This window comes from Oenanthe melanoleuca, chromosome 2 (genome assembly GCF_029582105.1).
Source record: "Oenanthe melanoleuca isolate GR-GAL-2019-014 chromosome 2, OMel1.0, whole genome shotgun sequence".
NCBI classification, from domain to species: Eukaryota; Metazoa; Chordata; class Aves; order Passeriformes; family Muscicapidae; genus Oenanthe; species Oenanthe melanoleuca.
The window spans coordinates 23,811,866-23,834,491 of NC_079335.1; the positions used below are offsets into that span (position 1 = coordinate 23,811,866).

Below are 22,626 nucleotides of genomic sequence, written 5' to 3' on the forward strand. Positions count from 1 at the left end.
ATCACGTTGAAAACTTCATTGTGACTAATTTTGTAAGCTAGTATCTTTACTACTAAATTGTGTTGAAAATGTGAATACAACTAACTTCTCCAGTTAATCAGTTTAGATGATTTGTTGATTTTAAAGTGCTTCTAGTTACTACTAGAATAGGAGATTTCAGACTTGGAGGCTGAAAAGGTAAGAGTTTAGCAGGTTGTTTTGCCAGTAAAGCGTGAAATTATCTTTTTTATAAAACGATCTGTTTTCAGAAAAGGTTAAGGCTACTGCTGATAAGATGCCATTAGTTTTTCATATGGTAAATTTTTTATCCCCCCTCAGTGAACATATAAAAAGTATCATAAAGCTTGTAATGGCCGAGGTCATAATTCAAGGCTTTACAGAATGGTCTCTTCTTTGCCCTGTAGCTGATTTGTATTTAATATAAAACCAGCTTAGATGACTACCTTAGGTTCATCTGAAATGTCTGATTGATAGACCAAAAAAAAAATTTTTTTCAAGGTCTGTAAAGAGCTGTATCTCAAAGTACAGATGCACTGAAACATAGATAACTTGGGAAGGGATGCCAGTACATCAGTTAAATAATACAGTTAATAGGACAGTTGGTTCTTAGTTTATAGCTGTTACTTGGTTGGTGTTTGTTGGGGGTCTGTGTGTCTGTCTACCTTTGTTTCCCTGGTCTCTCCAGACTGGGCATTATATTCTGACTCTGCCTGAATAATGGTACAGGTGCATGGTGTGATGACATTTCCTGATAATAGGGCTTTTTCGTGTTTAGTGGTTTGGAGGCACTGTATTTCCAGTACAAGGGACAAATCAGAGACTGTCAATAATTACATGGCTTGAAATACTGTTCTTCCTTTTTAAGTATCATCCATATAGTAAGGAGTAACAAATGAAATGATAGTTTGTGATGCTGATATAAAACCTGGCAAGTTTCCTTAGTTACGCCTTCTCCAAAGTTACTTCTGCTACCATTGTCCAAAAATTCTGATGTAAAAGAACTTTCTGTTGTCAAAAACTATGAAAGCAGCTTGAGGCATTTAGGGAAGGTCTAACAGGACAGTCTGATGAGCACCTTTAATCCCAGAGGAATGTGCCAGTGTGTTCACAGAGAGGCAAAATAGTCTGTGTGAGAATAAAAGCCTGCATCATCTAGGTGCCAGTAATAAAAAATACAAATGGGTGAGTGGAATAACTGCAAGTCAGTTTTGCAGTATGCACTTGTACAATGTGAAATTTTTTTGCAGAAGTATCATTAGGTAATATTTAATTCTTGACTAACATCCTGAATTGTTATTCTAGCTGTGCAGTATTTTAAACAGGGACTTTTCATCTCATTGTGACCTGTTTTGAGGTCACAATTTCTGTGCAACATGCGAAGATATCACACAGGACAAAGATGGCCAACACTGTACTTTTTTTCTGGAAGTTTTTCTGTGATTCCTGAAGTTGACTTTTTTTGTGACATAAGGAGAATTAATTTTATCCTTGTGAACTGCATAATTTTTTAGGGGGAAATTAATCTAAACAAAACTGCCTTTTTTTCAGAATTGCTTTCTTAAGGCATAGTACAAAAATATTTGCTATTTGTATCTATGTATATCATATGAAAACCTGAAATTGTTATGAAGTTAGCCATCTGTTTTGGAGATGGACTACTTCATTGCATGTGAAATGGTAAAGTGGTGATCACCAGAATTCTGATGTGATACAACTATTTATTGAAGTGCCTTGGTTGCTGAAATAGATGGGAATTAATTACATAGCTACTTTTGAAAGTTTTGCTCATTGGTATTTACTCCTTGCCAGCAGTAATTCAATATCAATGGTATGTAATGCTGGTGTAAAATTATTTTCTGGGTTTAAAACAACCCTATATTGTGAACTTTTCACTTACTTTCATCACATTAATTTTTGGCAAAACCTATTTTTTCACATCAAAACAGGTATGCATTGCGTACTTTGCAACAGTGGACAAAAGCAGCATCAATATTATAAATGCACTTGGTTTATTTTTGTAACTGAAAGAAGATTTTGTTATAACTTTAAATTGTTTTCTTAGTCACAAGTTTAAATTCTTATCCATTTGTTCTTTAGCAGATACTAAAGCTGGATGTGAACAGTGTGGTAGCAGCTTTCTGACAGACAACCATACACTTAAAAATGAACACATGTAACCTCTGTCTTCAACAGGATAAGAAATTGCACTCAAAATGTGTAATTTCTTGTATATTTGATGGAACCAGTAACTGAACTGTTACTGGTTCAAACTCTTACATTTGAACTATGGTATAGCATGTCAACTGATATAATAAATATCAACTACATAAAATATCCACTAGTTTTATCATGAAGGCACTTTTATTTAAAAGCAGAGCATCAGATTGAACATAAGATACTGGGCCAGGTCCTTATTTGTGACTATTCTTTCTGTATGCATAAAGGAATCAAACGTCATCTGTACCTGATGAAAGCCTGAGGAAAATGAAAATAAAAGTACACCTCATCCTGCCTTCTGCCATCTATTTGGGATAGCAAAATGAAATCTTAACATGTTGCTGCAAACAGTTTCTTAACTACTAGTTACTGTAGGATGTATAAATGAAATTATAACAGTTACAGCTGAAGTACTTAATTCAAGAGGTGCATAGCTAGAGAGGTAATATATTGGCAAAGTAACAAGAAAACAATATTTGTAACTGCTTGAAAGCATAGTGCAGTTTTTGGACACTTTATCACCTAAGTTTAAGCAAATGTGATTACAATATAACATCTATGCAAATATAATACAGGCATCTATTTAAATATTTAATTTTCTAGCTACTGAAATTGTCCACTTTCAGTGAATTTTTTTCCATTCTTTCAAACCAGTCATTTGTTGTCTGGCACTCTAGAATCAGTGTTGATTCTTGCTCCTGCTAGAATTCTAAATAAATAGTCCCAGTGAAATTTTAGATCCAAAATAAAAAAGCCTTTAGGTAAAGGGTTTTTTTTTTTTTTTTTTCCTCTTAATAAAAAAACCCTCTTAGAACAGCTTTGTTATCTCACTTCCTTAGTGGCATCAAATTCATCCTCCTCATCCTCCTCTTCATCATCATCATCTTCTTCCTCGTCCTCTTCTTCATCTCTTCTTGGCACTCTGCGGGAAATCTGCTAGAACAAAAATCCAACAAAAGGATATCAACTGTTTGTTTTCTGTAAACAAAAAATAATTCTCCATTGGCATTTTCAGTCTAAATGTTTGAAGGGTTTTTATTTATGGGAGGCAGTAAGTTATTTATTTATTTATTAACTCTTCATAACATGTACACCAATGGAAAGATACGTGACACAGGATAAAAATACTATAAGGATTTTTAAAAGCTGAAATCCATGTAGTCCATGACAACTGTTATAGAACAGGGAAAATGGTATTTTTATCCAATTAGTGCTAAAAATAAGATGCAAATCCCTGTTTTCCTGGGTTGGCTGTTGAAACAGCAGGCTGAAGATGAGTATTAGGACCTAACCTATCTTGAAAACATCAGACGTCTTCAGTTAAAAGCTCAAAACTATGGTACTCTAAACTTTTTACTTTTTTGTTTTCAAGAATGAATTAGACAAACTTTGTAAGAATTTGATTCATAGATGAACTTCTTTCCCTGCCCATCACTGCTTGCCTTCAGAGTGACTCCTCTTTTTGGTTCATCAAACATTAAAAACAAGTGCCAGCTGCCAAGCTTCCATCTCATTTGACAGATTCTGCAGTCTGTACTTTTTTTTAATGAGGGCTCAATCTAATTCCTATTGAAGATAGATTCTTCACAGACAATGCAACATTTACAATTTTAAGAAGGATATTTTTTTTTTTTCCCCAGTGAGAAAGAGAGCATTGAAGACAGTTATCCAAGTCATCTGGAATGCTTTTGAAAATTTTTTTCAGGTTCAATAGTTCTCTAAGGGCATCTGCAGCTCTAATTTTGGTTATAGTTTGTGTCTTCTCACATACAATGATATAATAAAGACTTCTGTACTGAAGACAGAGCTTGCCTTTTTTTTTAAGCAACCCTCTATTTTAAAAGTCCTTAAATGCTCATTATTAAATTGACTTCTGAGATGTTATAATTCATACAGCCATATATGCAAGTTTTTTTTGCGTGTGCATAAAGCAAACTGTAGTCACTGAATTTCTAATAGCAGAAAAATCCTTAGTCTTGTTGATGCTCACAAAGTATACATAATTTAGCTCAAAGCAAATACTTGCTTACAAATTCCTGAACCCAACAGAAAATGGAGTTAATCATTGGGTGAAGCTGGGTTAATTTGTGTTGAAATGTCTAAAGCAGCAGTCTCTTATTCTGTGAAAGAGAGAGACAATGGCAGTGATTTGTAATTGGAGTTTAAGGAATGCTGCAGATTGAGCCTGTTAAGGTGAAATGAATGTTACTGGGATAGACTAATTTTCTAAGTTTTATTTTCTAGTTCAGGGCATCTGAAATTCTTCAGCTGAACTTGCATCGTATTTCTGAAGGAAAGTGGGAAACGAAAATCCGCAGTTTAAATCCAAGTTATTGTGTCAAAGAAAACATACCAGTATTGAATTTAATTTTTCATAACTTTATGCAAAAAAAGAATATGATAATTTGTTGACCATAAATAATTTTATGTAAAAATTAATTCTATCAGTTGCATGTAGGTGATGACTGTCCTTGCTTAAGCAGTTCAGCTCCACGTTTTACTGCAGCTGCTACTACAGGAGCATGGCAATTTTCTCCACATCTTAGTGTTGGAACATTCAGATGCAGACATTTTCAGTAATGGTTCAAATGATACTTTGCTGTCCTACAGAGTGTCATTGCAAAGTTTGTTATATTTAATGCATATAGATAAAACCTATGGAATTAAGTTTGATTTAAAATAGCTGGAAAAGATCATTCTGTTTTGCTATAGTTCTAAAATATAAGATACACCAACCTGAATAGGTAAACCAAAACATTGAGGATAAATTGCCAAGTGAAGTGTTGTGAAATGAAGGACATAGCTATTTGTGGGAAAATGAATCAAGCTCAAGGAGTACTTTAGATTTTTAACATAAAGATAATACAAAAAGTTAGTTCACAGAGCCAGAAATAAATTCAAGGATGGTATGTGTTAAATCCTCTGAAAAGACCTGAATTGTGTTACTGGCACACTTTATTTTATCTGGTATGCAGTGACTTCCCACACTGTCCCCCACCTACAGATTAGTCTTTGTGTGTGTGTGTCTGTCCTCCCCTGCCCCACAGACTTGGGCCATGTGATTCTGTGAACTGCTCCCCACATTATTTATACTGTTTTACATTGGAAATTGCAATGTACTGTATTACAGACAGTAAAGGATTACTGTGTAGCAGGAAATTAGATTTGTCAAACCTTTCAGAGTAAAAGATCCACAGAAAAGATCAAACAAGTCACTTGAAAGTTTTTCTGAATACAGCATTTTTTTTTCCCATGAGCTATTTGGTGGTTCCAAAGATTAGAGGCCTTAGTGTAATACAGCACCATGCTATTTACAGAATCAGGAAAGGCTGTCCTTCACTGCCCTATGGTGACTGCACTAGTAGGGTGTTCCACCCCTTTTTGCTGCCATATGATCCTCCTCTGCAGACACACTGCACAGCCAAGTAAGATGACCTTATTTTGAATTGCATTGCAGTTTCCCCCTGGGTCTAGATGACTTCCTGTTCTTTTCAGGTAAGTCAGAAGTTATGAGAACACTAACACCCAAAGTTATAATTAAGAGAGCTGTCTAGGAAATGAGAAAGGTTAACTTGCAAGTTAGTCAAAATGGAGTTCCACTTCACGTCTGGAAGAAATCCATGTACATACTCAGTTTTCTCTTGGTTTGTGTTTTTTTTTTCTCTCATATTTTCTGAAGTAGCTTGAACTTGAAATTTGCTGGAGTGATAGGACTGGCAAGTTAGTAAGGGTAGTATTTCATGCACTGAATCACTAGGTTGTATCTCTTCAGATGACACAACTCATATTTTCAACAGTAGAACAGCTCAACTGTGGTAACTGATGTGTTTTGTGTTGAGAGCAGAGAAGGTATAAAGTGTGTACAAAGTCAAGAAAGGTTTTCCTTACTACAATATCAATGCATGATTCTATTCAAAGAAGAAAAGTAAGACATACATCTTAAATGTGGCTTTGTCTTTTAACTGAAACACTGGTAAGAATCATTGTAGTTACAGGCTTACAGCTGCAGTAAATTAAAAATAATTTAGCCATTTTACAGTGTCTACAAGTTTACTGCTATAAACAAGTGGCAAAGATATTTGCAAGGTAACTGGTCCAAAAACAGTGGCACTGTCTTCAACTGTTTCACTCATTTTTATCATCCTTTTCCTCACCTGCTGTGATTTTTCAGAGTATAAAAGGAGAGGTCTGTTGGTCATGGGTTTGCTCTTCAGCTAGAAGGTATCACTAGTCTGGATTAGGACCTGGCAGAGAGGCCACACTCTAGAATCTGAATACTAGAAATATGCAAGTACTTAAAGAATGCCACTACTCTTTCAAATAAGCTCCTAGATCTCTTCTCTGCAAGATGCTACAGTTTGTTGATAGAAGACCAAGTATTGCTGGAAATGGCATTTGTCATAATTAAGCAACACAGCTTTAAAAGCTGAGGGATTTTTTCCCATCAATGATAAAGCTGCATTATCAAGAGCTTAATATGATATTTAAAAAGTTATTGAAAGTTTCTTTACATTTCTGATGGTCCTGAACTGAGTAAAGACAGTGGATCCATGTGCTTTAGCTAAAAGATTATCTTAAGTACAGGTTTAATATAATGATTTAGTATGTAATTTTTTTCTTACCTGTGCTGTTCTCAGTGAAGATTTTGAGGAGCCAGTTCTTTGCAGGGGGGACTTGGAATTTGCACGAACTATGTCTAAGCGAGACTGATAGTCTGGTGGATAAAGTGAGCTCCGAAAAACCTAATCAATGGAGAAAGCTGGGACTTAGATGCTTGCAAGCTAAGAATCGCCAAGACTGAAGCTTGCAGAAATGCAGCACTGGGCAATGAAACCTGATCTAGAGATGCACATCAGCTGTAGTATGGACTGATCACTTTTAGCTGAAACAATGTCCTTGCTTAACCTGAGACATATCAACATACTTATGTGGTCAAGGTAAACATTCTTCAAAAGTTTGGGGACATTTGCACAGCGAAAACTGCAATAGTTTCCCACCAACGTATAGCTGAGTTTCAGGCTAAGCTAGAAGTATGAACCCACTTTACAAAAAAAGACTGAAAATTATTCAACTTTTTTGCTAAACCAAACATATATACACAACACACATTTCAATGATGTTAAGTTTAAAGGCCCAACATCTAGAAGAACTGCAAGAATTAAAAGAAGACTGAAAAGCACATCTTGGGAAAGAGAGACTATAATTCAAATAGAAAAGAAAAGGGTGACTTGAAGCTGGTTACTGCCACAAGGCAAAAAACCCAATGTAGTAAATAACAAATGTCTCTTAAGTCTAGAACAGCCTAATAAAGATGATTATAAGATGGAAACAAGCAAACAAAATTCAGGTTAGAAGGAGATCTTTAATGCAGTAATTAGTCTTTAGAGCAAGACTCACTGCAGAAGTGTTCTTTAGAAACTATGTTAGCTGAGCTTGGAGTAGCAGGTAATTTTGTGAGTCTCTTTTCTGTGTTTTGTGGGAAAGATCAGATTGCCACGGCAGTTGCTCTCTGTTTGTGTTCTCTGAGATTATAAACCTGCATGCTTTTGCTGAAGAAGTGCAAAAAAGAGACTTAGTATACAAGAGTTTGTTCTGGGAACCTGAAATATTTGTTGCATTTTTCTGCGTGAGACATGTGTAGTCCAACTGTGAAAACGGCTTGTATGTAGGAAGTAAACAGAAAAGCAAATCTCAATCACTCTTACCTCCAAATCTTCATTTTCATCAATATTTTGGATATTTTGGTAGGCAGCAGTATATATCTCTAAAGCTTTCCCATGGAACAACATTTCAATAGTTATAAATTCAGAAAATATGTTCTGAAAGCAAATGAAAATAAAGATTTGCTTAATACAGTAAAGTATATTTGTACTTAAAAAAATTATTCTGTGTGTGGTATTTATATGATACAAATAAATACATGATACTTAATATTTTTAAGTAGTCAGACTGAATTTTAAAATTAAACATAAATGCTGGCTGGGCTGGGCTATCACTTATGCATGATAATTAATAATATAATATGCATCTTAATTATAGAATAATATATTTTTATTGTTTTATATTATTATTGTTATTATTTTAATAATAAATTCTAAATAAATACTTAAAAAGTAAAGAGGAAACCTATTAGGAATAACATCTTACTGAAAAGTCACTTGATAATCTCCAGTAAGTATTCACAAGATGCAGTCATTCATAAGTTTTGCTGTTTTGAAGACAGTCTTTTGTAACAGGTTGAGGATAAGTTATCTGTAGATTCTATATACATCTGTAATTTACAATTCTGTGGAATATTCAGAAATAGCATGACATTTGCATTTCAGTGAATGTTGCTTATCTTGCCCCTGACTAACTATAGTAATTTTATTATGGAAGATGAAATGTGAGCACACATACTTTTATGTCCCTTATCTTCTGCTTCTCAAAATTATCAATGGTTTCCTCTAAGTGCCGAGTTGTTCGAGTAGCATCCAGTGTTGCTCTCTGCAGCTCAGTTTCAGCCTGGTAAAGTAACACAGAGGTGAAATTAGTCTTGCATTTGATACAGAGCTATTTGCTGTAATTGCCATGAGAACGTTTAAGTCTGAGTTTTTAAAACAATACCTATCTGTGTTACAGTATTTGAAATCTGTAGCTTAATGAACACTTAAACATGCCTTCTATACTGTTGTGACTTTGATGTGAAACATGAAAGATGATGAGCTGCAGCCAGTCAGGAAAGTCCCTCTGCCCTGATTAATTTTCTGTAATAATCATGTGATAGTTTTACTGAGCCAGCCCTGACACCCCCTTGGCAACACAGTGACTGGGTTTAGGTACTTAAGCCAGCACAGGCTAGAGTGGTGGGTGAGCAGGAAAAGATCACCCCTTGTTTTCTACTGCAGATCAACCTGCTGGGTCCAGAAAAATCTTTTCCAGTATAGTGTGCTGAACCTCATCTTACTAAGTTTTTACAAATTATTTAAATAGAGATCTATAGCTGGAACTAACGTACTTATCCTGTAAATATCTAAATCTTGCAGGCTAGAGTTATTATAACTTTTAGATTCAAATGCATTTCAGGTGTTTTATGTTTTTAATATTTTTGTGTTATTAACATATCTTATTAAGAACATACTTAACATATTTAACTGGGAACGGGACACATCAATTTCTAACACATAAATACACAGTATTTCTTATTTTGTTAGTACAGAAAGCATTTTAATTAGATTTAATTATGAACTTTATAGAAAGTCCACTACCATTTAATGCAAGATATTGAAACTATTCTGATTAAGTCAAGTCTGAGAACTGTGTACTATTACAAATTAACAATATACGAGAGCTTGAAATTAAAATCTACAAGATTTGGGTCTAAGCTTCTGTTATTTTCCATACATTATTGATCAAACATCATACACTAATGATACTTACAGGCTCAGTCAGTAAGTATAATCACAAATCTATATGGTCAAGAGATTTGAAAGTAGTATATGGATCAAGTAGTACTGTATCCTATGATCAAGTTGTAGGGTTCTTCCCATTTCTACAAAACTGCAACTTAAGAGAGGATTTTTTCCTTTAATGGAAAAAACCACTACAGGTTCAGTTCCTGTGATCTAGCTTTTAGCATTACACATACAAAAACCTAAGGCATAAGGCATGCTTTATTCACTTCTTTGATTGTAATCTGCTAATCTTATTTTTACAGGATTATCAATTTGAAACAATCTCCTTTCAAAAACAGCCTAAAATCACACATTTCTGCCACTATGGGGCAAACAAAATTGATAATGATCTTCAGTAGTACATAAGGTCACATGTTCATCTCTCTTGATTTTGCCCAAACCACATGAGGGAAGAAAAGAGATTTTGTGTATTTTCAGTTTCTTCAATCAGTCACTCTGTAAATGATGGCAGCTATTATGCATACACAGCCCTCAGACATACACATACAGTATGTTATTTCTATGAGAATCAAATACATCTCCTCAATACATCTTAGATTGGACATAATTTGTGCAGATATGCTTTGGGAGAGGAATTCTGGTTGTTTTAGAGTGAGGTGTCTAAAGTCGCCAAGCCTGCATAATTTGGACAACAGCAGTTTGGCATTTTTCTCTTCTGAACACTCACCTGTGACTGGAAATATTAGTAAAGGAAAAAATGGCAATGTAACAATCAATATTCATGGACATGTTTATTTTCATTTCTACTTTTTATATACTGTGAAATATTTACCTTAGTTGTTTCAAAATGTCTGTACATTTAGTGCTATTATTATGCTGTCTGAAGCTTCTGGCTGTAAGATGTACAGTTTTTTACAGCTTTGCTAGAATTCAAGTATATAGGCAAAAACATTTCAGGACAGCTGTTTGTTTTGGACTGAGAGTTTGGTTATTTGTTTTTAAAAGAATAAAATAAAAAGCAGACAACTTACAGTTTAGCAGACTTCTTCAGGAAAAAAAATCAATTTTGATTTACAGAAGAATATTTTTATGTTTTTAAAAATCTGGTAATGTTTCCTTTTCAAAGTCTTGCTAACACCCCATTTGTAAGATGGGAGTGATTACAGATCCTTTGCTATCTGTAGCCAAAGTTGATCACTGCTGCAACATGGCAATTGCTCAAGAATAAGAGAACCCCTGCAGGAGCTCAGCTGCTGTGCTCTGATATGGGAAAGCTCTCTCAGACCTGAAAGCTGACCTGCACACACCCTCAAAAGCAAATGAATACATTCTTGCTCCTAAAACCTTTTTATGCATTTTGTGTCAATCACTTTAAAATGCAAATAGGCAACATTTGGTGCCTTTGCCATATGCAGAATCTGACTATACTGAGATTTTGTAGCTCTTCAAGCAAAACCTCAAGTACAGAAAACAGGTGTTAGAAGAAGCTAAGTCACAGAAGAGTATTTGGGAGAAGCTTAGAAAAGAAACAAGAAATTAACGAGGTGCCGGTGACATACCCATGAAATGAAATGGGAATTAGCCTGAGGGAGAAAAATGGGACTAGTCTCCCTATAGTGAAAACGGCTTATTATTATAATTTACTCCCTTAATTCCAACAAAACAGAACTTTGCAACACAGCTCAAGTTCTAACCCTGTCACACATCTGTCTTTATTAGACAAGGTATTCAAATTAGTCATGACTTGATTTAAGTAATTTGATTAATATGAAATGGATATTCTCTGACAAAGACAAAAATAAAATGTATTTCCTCTGTGTTCTGTTTGACCAGCAGAGTAATTTTCATTCTTCCTACAGTCTCATGCCCCAGTCACTAGAAAGATCCTGAAGATTCTGAAATAGAGTTGATAAAATCTAACAATGAACAGGACTGCTTAACTCCAAAGTCCAATACTAAAATGTAATAAAAAGTAAACAGCACATCATGAACCTAGATCCTGTATCATAATATGTAAGCATAAAGGGACTGAAGTAGCATTGCCTCGATCCCATTTACTTTGGCATTCTCTAGATTCTGATTGCTTCAAAATTTGAAACTTTGATGAGATTTTAATGGAAATTCTAATTCAGTTTAAAGGAAGCTTAATTTTTTCTGCTGTGATACAGAATAGTATACTGGGGTGGGTGACTGGTCTTTGGAAAGGAATAGTAGTCTAATTGAGTCTAATTCTACTAACAGAATAACAGCTTATCTTTTCATGCAGCTGGAGAAAACTCATATCCCATCTAGGTATCAGGAAGCACAATGACCAAAATGGCAGGGAGAAAAATAATAAAACAATAAATTTACAGAAATAAAAAGGAAATTGTCTGATTACACTTACTTTCAAAAACTTCCAAATACCTAGATGTAATTTATGCCTACTGCTCTTGCATAAACATATCAAATAATTCCTAGTTTTTTTTCAATTCAGAAGTGAGTAACTACTGTTCTGTAGAAGCTGTAACTCTTCATGAAGTTTAAGAAAAGATTCAGTATTGGAAACAGTCCTCTGAGGAGCATTATTATTTCTGCTACTTCCTAAACATAACAGTTTAGTTCCCAAGAAATTTTAAAAATATTTCTCATAGTGACTAAAAATGCAGGATACAATAATGTGTAGATCTGATGGATTCCGCTGGCGTGTCTTTTCCAGTTGAGATAATTGCTTGGCTTCTCGGTTCTTTGCTGTTAAAGTTGCTTTAAGATCATCCTGGAAATAAAACGTTTTAGACATGTTTGAAATACATCTAGGATAATACAAAATATGCTCTCCTTCATACATGCATTGCCTAGATAACACGGACAAAACTTCTGCTTTGAATAGAAACAGATTTTAGTGATCTGTTTATTGATCCTCTGAAAGAGAACTCTGGAGACTGAGAGAGTTTAGCACCTTGTGCAACTCCCTACAACACATGCTATAACTGAAAATGTGGAGAAGGAAAGAAAAAGATATTCACAGCTTTACATGAAAAGTATAACAGATGGTCACAAGCTGAGACCCCAAAGAATTAAGAAGGCAGACTCATTTCTGACTTAGCAATAGAATAAATGTGGTGCTTAGAAATAAAAGCAGCATTAAATAAAATGGCATAATTAAAAAAAAAGCAAAGCAGGCAGCAGTCAGTACCAAGAAGAAGTCATGAAGAAAATGTAACTGCTGTCACTGCAGCTACTGAAGGGCTAAAGCAGAAGTCTGATGAGTGGCTGAGGGAGCTGGAAGTGTTTAGCCTGGAGGAGGCTCAGGGAGAACCTTATCACTCTCTACAACTCCCTGAAAGGAGGCTGTAGTCAGGTGGGAGTCAGTCTCTCCTCCCAGGCAACCACTGACAGGATGAGGACATATAAGCTGCACCAGGGGAGGTTTAGATGAAATATTAGGAAATTTTTTTCCACTGGAGAGGTGGTCAGGCATTGGAATAGGCCTCCCAGGGAACTGATGGAATCGCCATTCTGGAAGTGTTCAATAAAGGTGTTGATATGGCACTTGGGAGCATAGTTTACTGATGAATATGGTGGTGCTGGGCTAATGGTTGGACTCAATGATCACAGAAGTCTTTTTCAACCTAAACAATTCTGTGCTACAAGGTACCATAGGAATTCTATACCTGAAAGGGTTAAACTGCATACTCAGTAAAGTTTTTAAAACCATTTGAAACAAAATACATCCAAATAATGATGTAGCTGGAGAAGATAAAACAACTGATCTAGGAAAGGCAGAAACTGTTGATAACTGGTTTTGCTCCATTTTAAAGGAGATGTATATATTTTTAGGAAGTACGTTTCCAAAGTATGTACTTCTAAGAAGACCTGTGACAATTTAAGAATGTTCATCTACCAGTTTTCTCAAATTTTTAGATGCTATAAAACTGTGTTTTGCAAACTCTATTTAATGGACTGTAAGATCATCAGCAAGTATTTATTACTCCACTGATGCTGGTACGAAAAAGGTCATTAATTTTGATGGTTCAGTTGAAAGGAGCAGTAGTTTAGAATAAGCAGAAATATAGTCTGAGGCAGGATTTGGCATGCATTTCAAATGACATTTTACTCTAAAAATACCACTTTCCATTTATTTACTACTCCATACTGGAGTAGTAGAGTTATTAGAAACTATCATATTGAGAAGCTGTCTGTGCTCCTTCCTTGGATTTCACAATTTTAATGTTTGTATGTCTCCATCACTCAGAAGGATATGCAACTAAGAATGTGTCTTTCAGGAAGTTCTGTGATCCTGTGACCAGATTACTACTCAGTGACAAGCAGAAGATTGCCAGGTTTCAGAGTGCTGTCTGTTCCTTTAATAACTAGGCTGCACATGAGGCCAGGCTCAAAACATGCAGTTTCTTCCTCGTTTCTATCCTTGTTGTCTGTGTGTCCGTGTATATAACTGTCATTTTGCTTCATCTCTAGGGACACAGAGTGGCTTCTGATAATAAAAGCTACTTCATCTTCAGCCCATCAAAGCTGATTTTACTGCTGTTCCTCCAGAAGGGAATTTACACCACCTCTAAAGTCAAAGACTATTGAAAAGGCCTCCTGCTTTTATGAAAACCATGTGGCTACAAGAAAAGAAATAATAGAAATTTTTAATTTCTTTTTTCCAGTTGTAAATGTTAAAGGTGGAGAAAGAGAAAATACCATATTTATTTTTGAAACAATGAAGTTTTCTATCTAATTGTCACAGCTGCATGTTTAGTACTATTTAATGACTGAGCCCTGTAAACAGCACTGATTTTCTAGGCCCATTTAAAACAGTCAATCAGATTCAACACTGTGGCTTGAAAGGGTTCTGACTTTCATGCAAAGTGTACTTGAGGATGCAAAGTTCTAGAGTTACCATGATTAAATTCAGTATTTTCTTTCTAGCACATAGTGACTTTAGAAATACCTACAGGGGCTGAACTGTTCCGTCCTCTACCCTGGTTTTCTGTAGCAACAGCCACCATGAAACATACTTCTCTTCTAGCCAAAGTGTGACAAAGAAATACTGCAACTGTGCCCGTAGTGGTGAAGCTGTGTACAAGTTTTGGATGTGCAAAAGTATGGCCGAGTTACATGCATATTTTGTCCAAGAAAAGAGCGTGGAAAAAACCACACTTTTTAATATAAAAATATTAAAAAGCTGGGGAAAATGCAGTTTATGGTGAAAGAATCAAGGTGTACATTACCTAATAGAAAAAAAAAATATGAAGAATTTGTTTTACTAGCATCTAAATATCCAGAAAAAAACCCAGAGCATTACAGAGCTCTTTCACCTCAGTGGAGCATATAACAAGATTAGCTGAAGTCTTTCATTTAAAACAAAACACCACAAGCATCAACTAAGCACTAACACCAACAGTCCTTCATTCACCTCCAGTTTCTTTAGACCAAGCTTTGACATGTTTTTGGAAAATATGCTTTAGTTACACTCAAGGAAAAGTGGAATGGAATAGGCAATGAGATAAAAGGTACAAAGAATATAAAATTAATAATAGTCCCTCTAGGAATTCAAGTCACACATAAGAACTCTGGTCACCTATTTATTTTCAAATAATACAGAACTACAGCTACAGTTCATCCATCAGACAATGAGCTGGCAGAGCCTCATCACTGTACTGTTACCTGCTTTAGTCAGTGAAGTTATTAAAGCAAATCAGTCCTTCCTTCTGCTTGTGGATCACCTTGGTTTTATGATGCCCTGCTTTATATGAAGAAAAGGAACCAGGAACGGAGTTGCCAAAAAGCAGAAAAGTGAAGATTGATATACAGAGCAATGAAACAGAAAGAAACCCTCATTTCCTACATTTAAGCTGTGTTACAGGACAAGAATATAGCTTTTGCTTCCACTGAAGCTAAAACTAGCTTCAGCATCGTTAACCAGAGCAATGAATGAAACAATTTTACTGCATTAGCAGATAAAGGAAAACACTACTCTGACTGACCTGGGCCTCTGTAAAGCATTTAGTAGCACAGGACATTGATGACTTACACCACAGAAAAAGCAACACTTGTTTTTAGATAAAGCCCAGAAGTGCTGATGTGTACTTCCTGGAACAAATCCAGTAAGTAAGCAGCAGTGAGAACATCCCCTTTATAGAAAGTAGCTATAATGACATACTCTGCCTGATTTTACTTAGTCAGCAGTCCTAGAACTACCAGCTTGTGCTAGATTTACATGAGTGACAAAATTTCCTTTGTCACTAAATATGTCCAGTGATTATAGATGATAACTGAAGACCAGGTAGTTGAAGTTTTAACCAAGGTTCATGGTCAACGTGCAGTGGGAAAAAAAAAGCCATTTAACGGCTTACATCTTTAGTGAACTCTAATCTCAGTTCAAAGGTAAACTGGTAAAATAGTTGATCCCATCTACAGTTTAAAAATGCTCTTGTGCAGCTAAAATAAACATTATGTAATCGTTTCTGACATTCTGCAAGGCAAAGACCACAGGAAATTCAATTCATTGTTGCAAGCAATGACTTGCTTGCAGTTGCTTCTGTCCTCAGCATTACTGGTTATCAGTGGCAGTGCACCTCAAGGCAGTCTCTTCAACGGTTTGGAAGCCCCAGGCACTGCTGTAATGTTTTGTGTCTCCTCAGCAACCCTACTGCCACAGACACATGAAACTTGTCTTCCACCCTCAAAATTTATATCCTGAGAAGTACTTAGCTGTAGATCTCACAAACTGAGTTTCAGAGTGACCATTAAGACACCAGGTTTTAAGCTCTATAGTCTACAGCTCTGCTAAGGACTACCATGGGTAGTCCTACTCAAGTGCAGGATGCATTTCCTTCACAATCATTTCTCTAACCACCAAGTATGGTAACTGTGCAGTAAATTCCAAACACTACTTGGTTCTTCACCATATGGAAGAAAAACACAGCAAAGACATAGGAAAACTGCTTGCTTGAGATGCAGTGCCAAAATCTACTTAAATTAATAATGATGAACACACCACAAGATTTTTTTTATTTCTGTAAAATATCTAATATTAATATTAATATTAACAACAACAACAACAACAACAAAACAACAACAACAACAATAAATAATAATAATAATAATAATAATAATAATAATAATAATAATAATAATAATAATAATAATAATAATAATAGTTATTATTATTACCACTATTTAAGCTTTTGATTTATATAGATTACGGTACAGACATATCCATCAATTACAGATTTGAGTTTGCAGGATTAAGGTAATCTATGTATAAAATACAAGTATTATTTATTTATTATTACTTTTATTACCTGCTTATTAAAAATTACTTGCTCAAGCTTATCCATCCTGGAGGAAAGAAGCTTACAGATATTTTAAGGGAATATTTTGAATCCCTATAAACATTGTTTAGAAAATGTAGTGAATGAAGAGAGCTCAGATTTTTGTGTATCTTCAGGTCATCATGATGACTTAACAGAAGGGAATTTAGGCCACTACCTACTTATCAGGTTCAAATGTGTTTTCTAAATTATGAACTTTAATGTAGAACATAGTTCTGAGTTAGAAAAGCTGTTAAAAGCAGCATATAGATGAGTAAGAGCCAAAGCAGTAATAGTAGTAGTAATAATAATATCATCACCATCATCATCATAATAAAACAATAATAAATGACATTATTTATAAATAAAAAGTCCTGAATTTACTCTATCCAGGAAGTTTCATACTAATGCCCCTTCTGAGCATTTGCTTGTGTTTAAAGACCCTGAATAACCTTGTCTTCACATCAAAGCTCTTTCCTACAACGTATGTATAGCTTCACTTCAGATGTCTAACTGCATAATTAAGTTAAACTGATAATTGAAATATGAAAAATCAGAACAATTTTCTCCATAAACAAAAAGTTTTCAACTGAGTGGCCAGGACACTGAAATGTACCTTGTGAGAAAACACATGTTTAACCTACCCTTTTAAGTTTCACTATGGTCCCATAACATTTCAGAGGTTCAACAACCTTGGCTTCCAGCCTGTCAACCTACAAAAAGAAATCATAAGGTTGCTAAAATCATCCATATCCATGGTGTGCAGAAATGGGAAACAATTAATTAAACAGTGACTCATCTTATTACAAGTTAAATCCATATATGCTGAAAAAATATTAGGATAAGAGTTTTTTAAAATTTTGTAAAAACTATAGTCAAGTAGATTAACCAAGAAGGAATTTGTTTTCTGAAGAGCTCAAGCTGATTTCTAGTGGAATTTCTATTTTTAAAATTAGATCAGGATAAATGAAACATAGAAAATTATGAATACATCAAACTGAGTAATAAATACATCCAACACTGCATCTTGGAATTCTGTAGCTTTCTATGAAAAGCTCAGTGTATTTGCTCACAGTTACTGATAGGTTAGGGACTAAGCAATCTTTGCTATTAACTATACTGTACAAAATGGAACACTTCTTAAAAATAATGGAAACAGCATCACTGGTACTGAGTGCACTAAAAATACCAATAACAGGCTATGTAAAATGCATAAATGCTCTCACAGATGAATGGTTCTAAATTTTTGTTTCAGTTCTCCTAGTCAGAAAAACAGCTACATATGGTCAGACAGGCAGTAGGATAAGACCTGCTTGTCAAATCTGACATAACAGTCTGAGTGGCCCCAGTGTAATCTGTCAATGACTTATGGACCATGAGTGAGTCCTGTGGCCCATTGCTGTTATATCCAGATTAGAACAAGATGCATAGTCTACTGGGAAGGGACAGTTCTCTCTATACTGGCAGGCAGTCACCAGTCAGCCAAAATCTATGCCAGCTGAGCAAACATTTCTCCTTGATAGCGTCTACCAGTGCTCTGTTAAACAATTTCACTTGAACTGCCAATAGAATAGGAAGGAATAGGGCAGTAAAGCTCTAAACAACACGTTACAGATGTACCAAATAACCTGCCCATCTTACTTACCCTACCACATGTTGTGGTACCTCACACCTCAGTATTTATATATCTAGCACTGCAACTACAGACCAGAAATTGATAATTCTTACAAGCTTATTTTCTCTTGCCCACTCTGTCAGCATACAGGAAAACTGTAAAGCGACTTGATGCCCAGAAGAAACAAAGCTGAGATAATATATTTTGTTTTCAGGAGCAAAGGAAATCTTGATTTAAAGACTAAAAGCTTCTCTTTTCCTTTGCTGCTTCTGCCTTTTTCCTTTCACAGGGCAATGTTGGTTTACAGACAGGCATGGTAGGAGGATGTAGGCCAAATGTCAGTTTTTAAAAAAACAGATTTAAAATCAACAAAAGCAAAACTCAAGCTGCTACATATGTACCTCAAAATTACAGCTTCATAGTTGAATGATGAAAACAGAGAGATCCTACAGTCTGACTTCACATTCACCTTTGGCCACAGTATAAATTTAATAGCAGAGGATAATTTGCTATTACATCGATTGAAGCATAAGGATCTACATGTGGCTGGAGTCAGATGTATAAAAACTTATGGAAAAATAAAAATTGCACACACCCTAAGGCTTCTTATTACTTCTTCAAAATCCCTCCCTAAATAGATTGTTAAAGATCCACACATTTTCTTTGCATTTCAAAATCTCTGCTTCCCATATTAACTGCTTCTAAAATGTTTTCTTTTTCCACTTTGTTATTATGAACTTGCAATGCTCTCCAAAATAAAAAACATTATACTTGTTATTATGACTTGCAATAATAAAAAAGTCCTATCTGAGGACATAAAGAATGTCAACTACTTCAGTCTCTTCTTTGAATCATAGCTGTTCAAAATATAAATGGACATTTTCTATGTTCTACTAAAAGAATAGATACATACTCTAGTTTGAGTATATGTGAATGATTTTTTCTTTATCCTAGTATTTGGGATTCTGCATCATAAGTTACAGTTTGACTGGCACCACACATAAATGTGTAAGTGGCATGAACACCTTTCTTTACACTCTCCCTCATCTAGCAGAAATGTGACTATATAATCATATATGGTCCAAGTCAAGTTTGTACTTCTAATGTTGAACTGCAGAACTTATGAAATCTACAGTGGCCCCTGACAGTACCTCTTCAATACTATTTCTGATAATGCTCAGCAAAAGAAAAATGATTGATTTTATGTCATCTGCTGCTAGACAACTCAAGTCACACAACTAAAAAAGAATACTTATTAATCATAAATCATAATCCAAACTCTAAGACTAATAAAAAAATCTTGCTCTTTTTCAAATACTTTAAGTGTTTGTAGGTATAATTTTGCTGACTTCAACCGGACTAATTTTAAGCAGTTTTCCCTGAAGTAATTAGGAAGGTAAATGATGAATGATTTGGCAGCCTACCCTGCTCAGACATTAATATATTTAGATGAGTTTTCTCCTGTTTCTCTTCTGATTGCAGAATATGATTTCCCTTTTAATCACAGATAAGTAACTGAAAAGTTCAGATGGCAAACACAACATGTACAGCTTTAATTTTGTACCTCTGCCTGGCGATAATTCTGAAGTCTGGAAAATTCATCTGCAAAGTTTTTCAGTCCAACTTTTAAGTTTGGTGTCTCTGTAGCTGCATATGCATATATTTCATTTACTAGAAGATCTGCTTTGTCTCGTAGTCTGGCAGTTTTACGTACATATCCAGCAAATATTTGGCACAATTCACCAAAATGTTTTTCCACATTTGAAACAGCATCTTGCATTTGTCTAGTCTGTTTGTCCCTGGATACCAAAGAAAAACAAGTGAAAAATAAGAAGGGCAAAAATGTTTATAACATGTACAGAAGAAAAACTATATAATTATACTATTAATAATTTGGATATCTCATTTCAGTGCAAAGCAGAAATTTATTCTGAAAAAGAGAATGTTTTAACTGATGTAATATGTGCTTATTTATAAATGAGTAACAAACAAACAAAAAAGCTGATTTACATTTAATGATCCAATATATGAAAACCCAAATCACAAAAATCTGCTTGGAAGCTTTCCTCCTGCACTTAAGCAAAAGCTCACTATTACTAATGGTACTAGTTACTAATGCAGTGGTAACACCTGCAGTCTCAAACAAGACTTCTGCAAGACCACCCCTTCCTGCAACACCCTGCAATCCAAACAGGCAAGGCAATGGCTGGAGAAATTAGGCAGTAGAGGACAAACTGGTAAAGGTATTAAATATTCTTTAAATTGCAAACAGTTACCAAACTGCACTGCAGAGGATAATACTACAGAGAATTAAAGAAGAGAAGTGAATGGACACAAGAGGTGAAAACTCTAATACCACTGAAAGGACATTCATTACACTAATAAATTGCTTTCTTTTAAATTACATAAATCTAATTAATTTATTTGATCCAATGCCTGTATGTTTCATTATTAATGATTTAGATAAGACGTTCCAGTAACTCACATATTTCACTCTGTATTTTGCTTTCATATTCCTATATTATTTGATGGTCATGTGAACTCATGCCAGTTGTTGGTCTGAGTGAACCAGCTCTAAGACTATTCAGCTAACAGAATCTGCCACATACCAGGTCCTAAGAAGTCTCTAGGGTGTAACACAAGGTTATTGATGTGAAGTGCTAGCATTCCCTGCAACAGAATTCACTCCTACCACTGTCTTGATAAAGGACAGAAACAAAAACTTAAGCTATCCCAATGCAACTGACCAATATTTAAATACTGACTTTGTATCAGGATACATGATGATCAGAAAAAATCGAAGAAATTTGGTACTTTTAGACTAAACAACAATGCAATCAATTCAAATGAGGAACAACTTTACTTCAGGAAAAGTATTTCATGCCCAAGTTCTGCCTTGGGCAAAAATCCATTTGGGTTGCTTCATGGCAAGCTGTGTGGAACTGTTTAAAAGAGATTCCGTTAAGGTTAAAAAAACAAACAAGGAAGTTATTCAGTCCTCCAAGACTGAATGCGGGAGCACAGAACCACTTGAATAGGGATGGTTTCACCAGGTGAATAGGCAAGTAAGAATTTCATTAAGTACTAATAAAGCTGTTTTTCAAAATTATACTACCTGATAAAATCTTCAATAAAAGGTATGTATTTCCTATTTTCTTGAAGGATCTTCATGTCAGAAAGTGTTTCTCTCCAGAAGGAAGACCTAATCACCCACTTTACAATTCAGATCTTACAATACACTCATGCAACTAGTATTTAATTTTGGGATGTGAAACACGACATTTTCTTATATGGGGGCGTAAAAGTTTTTATTCCCCCCTCATTATCGCGACCGTTTAGAACTGTTCGCAGAATTATTCGCGAGAGGTCCAAACAAATATCGGCAGCACATCTCTACTCCATCTCTGCAGAGCACACTAGGCCTGGAAAAGTTTTGCGGCCTTTGCCGGAGAAGGCAGAGAGGCAGATGCGCTGGAAGGGCCGGGCCCGCATCGCCCCCGGCCCCGCTCGCAGCGCGGCCTCTCCCGCCGCCCCGGGGCTCCCGGCCCTCCGCCCCTACCTGGCGTCCAGCCCGCGGCCCAGCAGCATCATGGTGGCGATCGCGGCGGCGGGAAGCAGGGAAGCAGGGAAGCAGGGAAGGAGGGAAGCAGGGAAGGAGGGAAGGAGGGCGGCGCTCCGCGTGCGCCCGGTTTCCATGGACACCGGCCGGCCCGCCCCCGGCCTGCGGGACGGGCTGCGGCAGCTCCCGCTCAGTGCGGCCGCAGCGCCAGAAAAGCGGAGTCGGTGCGGCTGGGAAGGAGCGCTGAGACAGATCATCCAGCCCAGCCTCCGACCGAGCACCACCGTGCTCTGGAACACGGCTCTGAGTGCAGGCTTCCCTTAAACACCTCCAGGGACCGCTGCTCCAACACCTCCCTGGGCAGCGCCTTCCAGTGTCTAATCACTGTTTCTGTGAAGAAATTCCTCCTCACGTCCAACCTAAACCTCATCTGGCGCAGCTTAAGACTATGTCTTCTCCTATCACTTGTCACCCGGCAGAAGCGGCGGACCCTGTGTGGCTGCAGCTTCCTTTCAGGGAGCTGTCCGGAGCTGCCCTGTA

The 22,626-nt window shown here is 36.0% G+C and overlaps 1 protein-coding gene across 4 annotated transcripts; it reads right to left on the minus strand.

The window, feature by feature from the left end:
- Positions 1-1,988: 1,988 nt before the first annotated feature.
- On the minus strand, positions 1,989-22,301 carry CIBAR1 (CBY1 interacting BAR domain containing 1). Of its 4 annotated transcripts, none has more exons than XM_056484199.1 (9): positions 22,087-22,239; positions 20,092-20,326; positions 17,557-17,625; positions 12,265-12,366; positions 10,339-10,344; positions 8,617-8,721; positions 7,923-8,036; positions 6,840-6,959; positions 1,989-3,153 (listed from the first exon to the last, which is right to left on the minus strand). In XM_056484199.1, the coding sequence occupies exons 1-9, from the start codon at positions 22,221-22,223 to the stop codon at positions 3,040-3,042; spliced, it is 1,002 nt and encodes a 333-aa protein (XP_056340174.1). In that variant the 5' UTR covers positions 22,224-22,239; the 3' UTR covers positions 1,989-3,039. The 4 variants fall into 4 exon arrangements, with proteins under 4 accessions (XP_056340174.1, XP_056340175.1, XP_056340173.1 ...); XM_056484200.1 differs by having other exon boundaries at positions 2,340-3,150; positions 22,087-22,301; XM_056484198.1 differs by lacking the exon at positions 10,339-10,344 and having other exon boundaries at positions 2,340-3,150; positions 22,087-22,301.
- Positions 22,302-22,626: the final 325 nt, after the last annotated feature.